This window comes from Mugil cephalus, chromosome 1, assembly GCF_022458985.1.
Source record: "Mugil cephalus isolate CIBA_MC_2020 chromosome 1, CIBA_Mcephalus_1.1, whole genome shotgun sequence".
NCBI classification, from domain to species: Eukaryota; Metazoa; Chordata; class Actinopteri; order Mugiliformes; family Mugilidae; genus Mugil; species Mugil cephalus.
This window is the reverse complement of record NC_061770.1, coordinates 40,548,114-40,560,301: the sequence shown is the minus strand read 5'-3', so window position 1 is coordinate 40,560,301 and position 12,188 is coordinate 40,548,114. Positions and strand designations below refer to the sequence as shown.

The following is a 12,188-nucleotide window of genomic DNA, read 5'->3' as shown; positions in this document are numbered from 1 at the left end:
CGCCGACCGTGAAGAATCAAGAAGGTCTTAACAGCTGGCGTGGAGAACGAACCCGTTGGAACCTAATACGGGAGACATTGGAGACCCGTGTGGAGTCGGCGGTAGGCGCTGGGGAAGGACAGTGGGAATCTCCCCCTGGTCTCAAAGCAGATTTAACAGTCCTAGTTACCGGGGAAACCGGCTGGAGGCACTCCCTTATGAATATTTAATGAGCGGGCGTCGCCTTGCCATTGCAGCAGGCCTGGCCTCGGCTCCCCTCTGTCATCCACCCCCAGAGCAGCGGGGACCTCTAGTGGCTGTCATGCACTGTTGGCTTTGAACACGGAGCTCGCAGCTGGTCACCACAAGTGCACTGACCTCCCTCCTGCCTTAGAAATAACTTTGCATATAATCGTGCAACCGTAGTAATAAGCGTTCCGCTAATAGGTTAAACAAAGTGCGGCCCGGGCGACCTTCATCTACGCGTTTAACGTCGTGCTTCGTAAAAGAAAGCAGGCCTTGAGGCGCTCTCACCCAGAGCTCAACAAGTGTGTTTGTTTTTGCGCGGGGGAGGTTTGACGGGTGTCTCTGTTCCTTTAAAGGGAATCTGATTTGAAGGAGCAACAGCAGGGGAGCTGACCTTCTCCCCCGCTCTGCCTTTTTCCCTCCGGGCTTCCATGGCTGCATTCAATCAAGTGCCTCGACGCTGTTTATGCAGTATGTGATGTTTATGCAACGGCTGCCCACGTGTGCATTGCTTTCATGGACGCCAACGCGCACGGATAAACACCCACGGCTCAGTCTGAGCTCAGCGCGTCGTAAATAACGCTCGGCTCTTTCTTATTAGGCCGCGCCGATATCGATAAGAACGCTTAATTAGTTTAGAGTTGAGGAGGAGAGTTCTCTGTTTATATTGGGGGAGGTCTCTGAGTTCAGAGGGCAGACCCCGGCCCAGCAGCACGGTTTCTGACCTAGTATGCGTTGCACCTGAGGGTTATAGCTGCTCGGATGCCAGGTTTGATGACTTGCTATTCCCGAGCCCGAGAGGGGCCAAGGCAGGAAAGTCCCCCACGGTGACCCAGCCGCGGTGTCCGCTTACCCCAGATCTGGGCCAGCAGACCGGCCTTGTGTATTAGCTGGGAACTCTATATACAGCACGGTTCTATTTATGTTTGGCAGCTCTCATGTTTGCCTTGACGCCCATGCGCCATAATCAGGGGGAGGTCACATGTGGGGGGGAGCTGGTTTTTTAATGCGTGCAGAAAACCACGCCATTATAACAAGGCTGTCCACGCCGACTTTGGGCTTTTACTCTGAATCCCTTTCACACACTAGCGCTGCGACCACACCCATCTGAGCCTCTGCTCTTACATGATTAATAAAGTTGCATGAATCATTTAAAACCACTGTGTGTGTGTGGACACATGCACGAGGGTGCAGCATCTTTCGAAATCGTTTTCCAGGAACATTGGGTGACCGCCGTTAATGAGATGAGATCATTTATTTAAAATTAACTTTTTGTCTGGACGCCGAATATTGATGTGTTGTGTTTTTGAGGGTAATTTACGCACATTTCCCTCAATGTTGAGCCGTTTTAGCGCCGAGCCGTCTGTGAGCGTCGGCGAACCCCTTGTTTTTCTGCAGTTTCCTTCCACCGTTGCCAGTAATCAGACCCCTGTCATTTTGATTCTGCGTTGAAATGCGTCTGGCGCTCTGATTGGCATGAGGAGAAAAGTGGAAGTGACTGCACTCAGCGGGTGCTCCACAGAGAAAGCAATTTTCATGATATGATCATCTTGAATGAATAAACCAGCTGATCAGCATGGTTTTATGTGGTGGTTTGTAGCCTCCTAGCGTCCCAGCTAACAGCAGCTCCTCCTGTTTCCTCTTTTAAAGTACAAACTACTGCCCCCTGCTGGTGTGAAGACGTATTTCCTCCATGTACGAGCTGGTTTTTATCTGTATTCTAAACCGTGAAGGTTAAATATTAATATAAATTCTTGAACCTGTGTATATTTTTGTGCATTCTTATGTAGGCACAAGACGTCTCATTTAATCCTTTCACGTCCTCGCCAGATGTCCTGGAAATAAATTAATGAGATTACACTAATGGTCATCATGTGTTCAGTACTTAGCCCTCCGTCTCTGCCTGCTCCCTCCTCACCAGAAATCGTTTTTTTTTTCTGTTAACTGATGAAAAGTGCTCCGCTCTCTCGTCGAGAACCAAACGCTGAGCCGCGTGTTTCTGCGACGTTATTTACGTATCCAATTCTGTAAATGACGGGCGTGTTTCACCAAACGGGGACGCGGGAATCAATACGCGGAGGAAATGTTCTCGAGGACGGAGGGGGGGAAAAAAATTGATTTCTTGAATTTTCAATTGACTTCGCTTCGTTGCTTGTGCAGTTTGTTAACCTTAATGCGCGCACAACACAGTCCTCCACTTATAGATTAGCGAAGGAATGACAAACCCTGACTGGGTCTTTGAGTGGGTAGTTTCGTCCTGAACCGTTTCATTTTCTTCCATCACCAGAGGTTGACTGACAGACAGAACCTTGAGTCGCGTCCAGGCCTCGGTCTGGATGTTGATGACAGCGTTGGCGACTTGACTGTTTTATCGATAGTTTTCCGGCCAAATGAAACTGTTTTCTTTTAATCGCACGTCCACATAACGCTGGCAGTGGAATGAATTATTAAGCGGGGAATGAAACCAACAAAAACAGGAAGTTTGAATCTTATTTTTACTCGTAGACTGATGGTGAGTATTCTCCAAAGACCATGATGGATTGATGATAGAGGTTGTGCATTTGTGACTGGTGGTGGGGAACGGGATGGAAAGTTTTTTATTCTTTTGATATCTACACTGATCAGGCATAACATTATGACCACTTCCCTAATATTGTGTCCTTACGGTCCTGTGGGTTGAGGGGAGGGGCCTCCGTGGATCATCCCACAGATACTTGAGAGCAGAGTTTAAGCATCACCTTAACCTTCGTATTAACCAAAGCCACCTCCCTCGTCTTTCCTCCTCCAGCGGCTGTTCTGAAGTACGAGAACAACGTGATGAACATCCGACAGTTCAACTGCTCGCCTCATCCCTACTGGCTGCCCAACTTCATGGACGTTTTCACCTGGTCCCTGCCGTTTGTCGGGGAGAAGGGTGAGCGCACACACACACACACACACACGCATTATAACATACATGAAAGCAGAACACTGAGTACGAGCGCTTTTATTTAATGTTGTTTCCACCTCTCAGTGGTAATGAACATTCATTTCCCGAGTCCGTATTGAAAATAGCCCCGGCCTTGAAATGTAGAACGAACGCTGCAGCATAATCACTTTGTAGTTTGTATAAATACAATACTTACTACACACGATTTATGACCTGTCAGATGGCCTAGATAAAAGAAAAAAAAGGAAAAAGAAAAGGGAGTTTTTTATTTTAATTGGACACTTTCAAGCCTAAAAAAAATGAAGTTAATAGTTTCCATTTAACTGGATAATGGACGCTGGATAGATATATTTTGAGGGAGGTAATAATCAAAATTGTGCCCCTTTTTTCCAGCGTAGCCAGTTACAGTAGTCGATTTTCATTCTGGCTGTTTACCAAAGCACGTTCAGTTTAAAGTTATAGAAGGAGCAGAAGGGGCAGTCAAGACCCGGCAAAGCGTCACCGCGGAGGAAACTCATTCTTTGGTGATGATGATTGGTTCCAGGTTCCAAGATTAGAACGGCAGATTATTATGATTAATCCTGATTGTTTCTCCAGTTTCATGCCCTGAATATTTAGAACTGTTCCTTCAACATTTGGACGCGAATGCCGGCAAATTAATACTTTAAGGCTGAGGTCTTCAACGTTTTTCAAGCCAAAGACCCTGTAAATGATGGAGAGATTAAATAGGGACCCTCTACTTACTATATGTGTTTTATATTAAACTCAATCTAGTGCAGATTATAAATATACAACATTATTGTATCTGCATTCAGTATGAAGCTATTCAAATAATACACAGGTTCAGATATTAATTTTTTTATTTTCTATTTTCCAGCGTGTAAAATTTGGCCTTGTGATTGGCTCAGCAGCAATAGGGGCGTGTCCTACTGTCTACAGGAGGCTTAGATTGACAGGTCTAGTGTCGTCTCCATTTATTATTTTACTAAAAATTTTAAAATTTAAATTTGTGTGGGGAAAATTAAAATAAAATATATATAAAAATTTCTAATCAACCAAAAATGTTGCCACCCCCTGCAGTACCTGCGATATAATGTGCCTGCAAATGTATCAGCGTCTAAACAAATGGTCATAAATCAACGTCGAGGATTTGTGAAAGTCAACAGAAGTTCAACGGAGCTGAGTTGATGATTCTACCAGGTGTGTGGTTCAAAGGTTAAGCTGTGACACATCTGTGTCAGTTAATCACACATACCTCGGTGTGACGCACTCCTCGCAGGAAGCCCAGTTTAGGCGTGACCCTCCTGCACGGGGCCATTCCTTACAATGTTATGAGGTCACTGATGGACAGTGGTGCGTGTGGAGGCGTCGACCCTTTTCTTGCGGGTTCGACTCCTCCCGTTTTTTTTCACATTTTTTGTGACATATTAAAATTGAGTTTTTTTTCTTTACAGTGACAGAGATGCTAGTGAACGTACTGAGCATCTGCTCCAATGACGAGCTGACGACCGACGAGGAGCTGGACGGTGAGTCCAGCAGTGTTCCTGCGGTTTGCTTTAGCTCCACTAGAGGGAGACCTCCGCTTACCTGCAACACAAAGACATCTAGTTACTGAAAACCTCATGCACACGCACACACACAGTTTGCACATGCATATTTAAGGGCGCTCTGTTGAAATATATTCCATCTTGAATCGATCAGCAGAAAAACTGTTTTACACGTTACATTTTCCTTTAGTTAAGATGAGAAGAGTGAAGTCTGAATACCTTAAAATGGTTAAAATAGTTTGTTCTATTTTCTTTTGCGTTGCACATCCTCTCGGTAATAAATAGCCATGCGAGTCACGCCACTTTAATGCTTTTTATCATATAACAGTGACATGTTTGAGTCGTGCATTTGACCCTGGGTTACAGCTTATCTGCAGTGAGGTGGCCAGTTTTCCTCTGACTACCCCACCCCTCACTGGCAAAACAGGAAGTGATCTCACCCGTCCTCCCCCGTCCTCCCACTCTTCTCTCTTTGTGTTTACTGATGCACAGAGTCCCAGTCTCTCAAACATGGGTGGAGGGTCAGGATGTTGCCACATTCGGGGACATTAAGACGTTTGAATGCGACGCGTTCCTGCACGTGGTGAATTTAGTTTCAGTCAATTACAGCTGAATTCAAAGTTTGGATGCATGTTTCAAACACTGAAAAATAAACGATTAGCCGTCCTTAAACGCCTCCTCATCTTCCTCCCGCTACGATATTAGTCGATCCGCTTTCTCTGTGCGTGTTTCCTCTCGGGCTCGTTTCTTTTTCAGTTTTCGCCGCCGTCTCCTCTCTCATACATTTTATCAGTTCTCGCTATATTGACGTTTGAGTTGTTCCATCTTTCCTCACTCATGATCCCCTCTCCTGCGCCCTCATAATCTGATAATCCTTTCGTCGCCCTGCTCTTTATCTGCTATTGTTTCCATGGTTTCCAGTTGCTGTTACATTGATATTTCCAACCTCGCCATCTTTCTCTGACATTCTCTCTCTTTCTCTCTGTCATGCTGTGATGTTGTCACTCCTTGGTTTTTCTTCATTTAACTTCTTTTTTTCTCTCTATGTTTTCCAGAGTTTTGTGCTCAAGGCATCGCTTTATTTTTTCTTTACACTTGTCGTGCTCTCTTGCATCTCTTCCACCACTCCTCTTTCGCTCATCAGCCATCCACTGATCTCTCTGTCCTTTCTCTTGTCTTCTCTTCTGGGGGTGTTTCTTGAGAAGGACAGCTAATATATCCCCCCAAAAAAGGTACAAACACTAGTCATACTGGTGTGTGCAGCCCTAGATAGATAGATAGATACATAGATGGATAGAGAGACGTTTGCTCAGTGCTTGCTCTTTGCATTTCCAGACTCTGTAAACTAACACCGTCTAACACGTCGCCTAATTAAAGACTTGTAAGTGATGCCGTTTTCTGGCCGTTCTCATAAAATAATCTAGTCTTGGGTTTACACTGTTAATGAGCAGTGATGCTGCAGAGTCCTGCAAAGAAACGTGGTTTAAACCAATAATGACAGGAAGAGTTTTAGACAAGACCATCAGCTCTTTTCTTTACCCGCCTTCACATCACACCTCGACGTCATTTCCATCCCCCATACGTGCCGAGTCCCTGCAGCTTCAGAGAATTGCCATTTTGCAAAAAACAAAAGGGTCGCTCGAAACAAAAAGTTTTGCTTTCCAGTCCAGGAAAAACTCCTCTGCTAAGAGTCGCTGCGGCGGAAACGCGGCACAGGAAAATTCATATGGAGTGCGCTCATCAAACGTGCTGAAGAGACATGTTTGGACGAGGGCCAGGCTATTTACAGATGACGAACACTAACATGTTTTAAAGCGTCTGTCTGGGGGAAAATAGTTTGTCGGGGTTAGAGGGGACGACAGCTCGAGACCTAATGCAGACAGGCGGCATGAATGCACTGAATGCTGAGATGTTGTGATGTGTTTATGGATTGAAACTGTTTTCTACAATCTGAACTTTAGCCTTTTAATAGTATGTATAATTATAATAATAACAGTGTTTGAATTGTGTTTGCCTCATAATAGTCCAACAGACGTGCTCTGTTCTAGCACATTCACTAAAGCTGATGGAAAACAGTAGAGAAGCGTTTAGAGACAAATTTAGACAATGCAGTGAGTTGTTTATTGCATTTCCACAGGATGCGGTTTATTACGGATGAATCACAGTTTGTTTGACTTGTCCTGACTCCTCCAGGTGCCACGGCTTCTGCCCGTAAGGAGGTCATCCGCAACAAGATCCGAGCCATTGGAAAGATGGCCAGGGTGTTCTCTGTGCTCAGGTAGGAAAACGTGAACAACGCGCCCGTTCTGCCGCCGTCGTGCTCGGATGCTGAATATTTAAAGTCAAACCATCAGAAGGAAGGATTTCCATTTAAAGGGCTTGTCATCGATCACTTTGTGGCTGACAGTTCCCAGCTATGGTTGCCTTGGTGACGCTCTTGTATATTTTACCACCCCCAACAAGTGAAACAAGCAGAACATCAAAAATACTACTAGTTTATGGAGGAGCTAGGTCTTTGCAGCTGTAACTAAGAAAATACCTCTAACAACGATGACGCTCCAAGCCTGAAAAATGGCTAACTAATGCTAATATTACTCTGTGTCTGTTGGGTGTATCACGTAATTATTTATAGCTATAGTACGTTAAGCTTGTTACATACAAGCAAAAACATTTGTTCTCACTCTTGGGGCTGTGAGAGAAAGAAAAAAGCTTGTTCAGGCCACGTAATTTATATTTCATGAGAAACTCAAGTGCCAAGCACCGGGGAATCCAGGAGACACTAGCAGAGTCACACTGTGAATACTGAGCATTTCCGCTTTCTGCATTAACCACGCCCACTTCCAAATTCTGACCAGTCACAGAATAGTTGCCGATCTGAGAAAAAAAGTCTGTTCGGTAGCGAACAAGCATTAATTATATATATATATGGACAAACCCATTGGATTCTGAACTTAAAAATGAAGCCCAAAGTGTGCAGAGCCCGTGGTTGCCATGTTGGATGAGCTTTACTCCGCCTTATCTCATTCGAAGCAGGAATGCCCTTAATTATGCAGAATTTTAAACCTTAATAAAAAATAAACCCCTGAGAATAGTGGCAGATTTGCTATGTTGAAATAAATTGCTTATTTTCACCATTAACTGGTCTATAAATGTTATTGCCAACGGTTGTCAATATGTAAACAGCCCTCACTTCTACTTACTTTAAACATCTTAAATGAGCCTGTAAAATGCTTTGTAGCCCAATCACCTCATCAGTCATGGAGCTCTGTTTACCTTCTCCTTAAAATTGAAAGGAAATAGTGAAAATTAAACTAGTCTTACTGTTATTTAGTATTATAATTAGTATTATCATTGTAACATTAGCACGCTAGCCATAATAACTTGGTAGTAACCGAGGTAAAGTTACGCGTCAATTAAATTTGTCTATCTACATCGACATAAATTACATGGGTTTCACAGTATATGTGATGGTAGCTGCTATTTTTCTAAGGCCTTAGTCTAGATAACTAGCTAGCATGAAGCTAGCATAGCTTCAAACTTCATTCATTTGTAAGGCGGTGTTTTTTGAGATCAAGGTATATGATGATGTTATGACGTTATTTTTCCTATATAAAAACAGAAAAACATTGATTTTTACCTCACATAAGGAGAAATCAGTTGACATCCAGTTCTTCCTTTTAATCTTCTGCTCCCATGACTTTATCCGTTTTTGTTCAAGAACCTGTGCTGGAGCCGTAGGCTGAGCACTGTAGCGAATTCTGAACTGTTAATCCAGTTTTATCCTCTGTTATTGCCACGTCTCTATGGGTGAATATTGGTTAGATGTATCTGACATGGCGCCCAGGAAACACATGACCAGCTCAGAACCAATCAGCATAGCGGGATAGCTCAGACGGTTCATTCTCTAGTTGGCCAGACTTTCTCTAATATACAGCTCTGGTTTGCAGGTTGTCACGCTGCCTCCTAGTGGGCAAGAAAAAAACATTAAATGCTATGTTATTCTTGTGTTAAATTCTGTCCAATTTTGTTTTTAATATAAACAAATCAAGTTGTTTAATTTATCTTGTCCAACGTGCACAATTGATATTGTGTATCCCAGTAAATTTAGCTTCGAGGAAGCTACCGCCTACCAAATATGTTCCTGTTTTGATGTTTCAGAGAGGAGAGTGAGAGCGTGCTGACGCTGAAAGGACTGACCCCGACAGGCATGCTACCAAGCGGAGTGCTGTCCGGCGGCAAAGAAAAGCTGCAGAATGGTAAGACTGTCACCAAGACCCCCCATCTGTGGCCCCCGCAACGGAGTCTCACACAAACACAAACTCCCCTTACGCAGCAGAACCCTGAACAAAGTGCTAGCTCAGTGTTTAAAGAATACTGCATGTACGCACTCATTCACCATCCTGGACTTTTGAAATGCTGCCTCAAAGTAACACTGTAGTGTGTAGCTTAATGTTTCTGGCAGCATTAATCAGTAACTTTTAGTTTAACGCTACTATACTGCAGATTCATTAATATAGCTCAGTGTACATTTTTGTGTTTTCTCACTAACTGACTGAAATGTGAAGTTAGATTGTCTCCTCTTCCCAAACCGTGTTAAATACATTCAGCAGATTTTCTTCCGTCCGTTTTGTCTTCTTGAACCCTCTTGATGTCTGGCATTAATGCCCTGTCTTCCTGTCCCTGTCTTTTTCTGTATTCCACTGGTTTTTATCTCAAATATTACCTGTATCTTTTTCTTTCTCCTTTCTCCCTAGAAACTGCAGGTATAATCGGTTGTGCAAGTATTCTGTTGTGTTACCTTTTTTTTTCTTCTTCTTCTTTTTTGTGAGACAAGTTTAGAGTTCAGTTCACCCTCTCATGTTGAATTCCACTCCCCCCCTCAATGAGTTTGACAAGCTGCTGCAGCAAGGAAGTAAAGTTTTTATTTTTTTTTATTTTTTATTTTTTTCAAATTCAGCTGGACTCCTGACACAAATGATCGTTGTCCAGATCAGAGTAGTGTTTTTACAGCAGTGCTCTGCCGGGATAGACGTAGGATTTAAAGCATGAATTGGAATTGACGCAAACGATTGTGAGTGAAAGGGGGATAGCTGCTGTCTGCCTTGTCATTCACAAAATAAAGCAGAAATCCAGACCACTTCCTCTCCTCTCACAGGTTCTCACGTGACATCAGCTAGCACGGTTTGTTGTAGTGTGCAGAAAATAGTTAAAAATATGTTCATGCATCAGAATAGGCATCTATTTACTTTAAAGTGATCATGTCATTATGCACGAGTAGCACAACTGTCTGTTTATTGTTGTGACGTAGCAGTATGCTTCTTATCAATTAAGCAGCAGTCCTCTGAGATTAAAGAACTGTGTTTTATTCATCATTAATTTACCATTACTTTCCCAGTATAATTAAAAAAAACATCTGCATAAAGTGTTCACCCTGATGAGGTCAAAGTTAGCAATTCTACGCGCCTCTGTTAGGAAACATGAGATGCTCTTATCCGTTGCAGCCTAACTTTTAGCACGACATTAAAGGGACGATTGGATTGATTGTTATGTGAGGTTGTATGAGGTACTTCCTCATCAGTGTCATGTACAATAACTAGGAAAACTGGCTTTGAAGCCAAACAATGCTTCAACTGCTGTGAAAGGTGTCAACAATGTGTTGTATTTTGAGGGGCGGGGCTTAGCTGGAGGCACAACACTCTAGCTTGTAAAAGCTTGTCAACTGTTTTGGCTGGAGTGGATGAGGAAAACACATATTTTAGAGAACGCACTAATACACTCACTCCTCCAGACCGTGAGTGTTATTTTAAGAAGTATTTGACTATCGGAGAACACACAAATCTGGTCATCATCAAGTGAAGCCTCTCCTCCTCCGCTCTGTTTTGCCTCCAGCTAACGTCACGACGTCACAATGATGTAGACCATGAAGGGGTCTGTTTTAGCCTCTTAAAACAAGGCCCAACTAAAAAAAAAAACAGTTTATGTTTAAGTCTATGCTATATTTAGAATATTACTATTATTACCTACGTTATATCAACCTATATCATTTTCATGTCAACCAGACTCCATTGACAAAATCGCTAATTTAACCTGGCAGTGCAGGCCGAGCTTCTGGTCTAACTCTGGGTGTTTTTACACTTTTAAATTGGATCTGAACAACTGTGTTAACAACTTCACACAGTAACACAAAACCTACCGATCATGGCAGTGTTGCACAAACAAATACTACGCTCTTACTGTTTTCACCAATGGAAGCTAATGGCTTTGAAAAGGCTAATGGATGCCTTCAGCTCTCCACTGGAGCCTACAGTTAAACTAACATTGATTTTTATAGACGGCTAAAATATTTGTCGCTCCTGACCCCGTCCACAACAGTTCACAGCTTGGCTTCCGTGTCAGCAGATTGCGGATAATGAGCACCTCATACAGCCCCCTTCAAATACACCAAAGTGTCCCTTTAACTCTGCAGATAGGAACATTGTAGAAACCAGTAAACCCTCTGCTATACCCTCTAGATGAGCGTTATTCCTGAATAAATGAAAACAGTGGTCCTGAGAATCAGCGGATATAGATATGAAAGCTCAAGAGTGTTAATTTGAAGCTAGTTTTTAAGCAGCTGACCCTAAAGAGAACCCCAGTGAAGGCAGAGCGATGTTCAGAGATTCCTGTTGCAACATCGGTAGAATCACATTGCTCCCCTCATTTAGGCCGTCACCAGTGTGCTTCTACTGTGATGTTGACCCATCAAATCATACTCTTTTGAAGCTCTTGTGGCTTTTTTTTAATTAGTATTATTATTATTTTTTTTGTGACTTCTACTCACCTGTCTTCAGTACTGCTCAGACGTTACTTTGCTGTCACATCCCGCCTCATCCCTGTCTTTGTGTGAAGCTGATTTTATACACTTAATGTACTTAATGTTAATTCACAATCTCAAGGATGTCTGTAATAGAGTGGTAAGTGGCTGAAATACCAAAGGTCCCCCCCCTCCACCCTCCCACCCGCCCCCTCATGCAAAAGTAAGCCGGCACTTTTGATAGTTCATATCAAAAGATGCTGAACCCGCGTCTCCAGATGCTGCTTCATGTAACTACAGTTCTCCATGTGTCGACGGTACTTTGATCCTTTTAACAATGCGGCCACCTGCTCATTATCCTTGTTTTCCCATTTGTCCGGTTTCTCACTCTTTCTACGTGTGCTCTCATTTGCGCGGCAGAAACGATGTATTTTCCAGCTTCACTGTGTCGTGTTTGCTATAAGTGTTCGTCCACGCAGTTTTTTCATTTCATCCAAATCAGAGCTTCTCAGACCTTTTCAAAGTACCTCAAACGTCCTCTCTGCGAGGTTTTGCCGCCACAAATGTCATCTTCCCCTTTTTGCAGATCTGGAATATCATCAATAAGCTAAGGCCCCCACCCTCTTCCTTCTCCTCCCCTCCCCCTCCCCCCCACTCTCTTTGCTAACACCCACGTGTCCTTTGTCATAAAATG

At 43.3% G+C, this 12,188-nt stretch overlaps 1 protein-coding gene across 6 annotated transcripts in view; it reads left to right on the top strand.

Annotated features, from left to right (window-relative positions):
* Positions 1-12,188, top strand: part of LOC125020646 (serine/threonine-protein phosphatase 2B catalytic subunit alpha isoform) — a 68,862-nt gene that overhangs the window by 49,980 nt on the left and 6,694 nt on the right. For 2 of the 6 annotated variants that reach the window (XM_047606085.1, XM_047606103.1), the window contains exons 9-13: positions 3,014-3,139; positions 4,609-4,680; positions 5,907-5,933; positions 6,895-6,979; positions 8,860-8,957. In XM_047606085.1, coding sequence (XP_047462041.1) covers positions 3,014-3,139; positions 4,609-4,680; positions 5,907-5,933; positions 6,895-6,979; positions 8,860-8,957 — 408 coding nt within the window. Of the gene's footprint in view, positions 1-3,013; positions 3,140-4,608; positions 4,681-5,906; positions 5,934-6,894; positions 6,980-8,859; positions 8,958-9,455; positions 9,465-12,188 lie in introns of all 6 variants that reach the window. The other 4 variants (XM_047606094.1, XM_047606112.1, XM_047606084.1 and 1 more) reach the window with 3 other exon arrangements.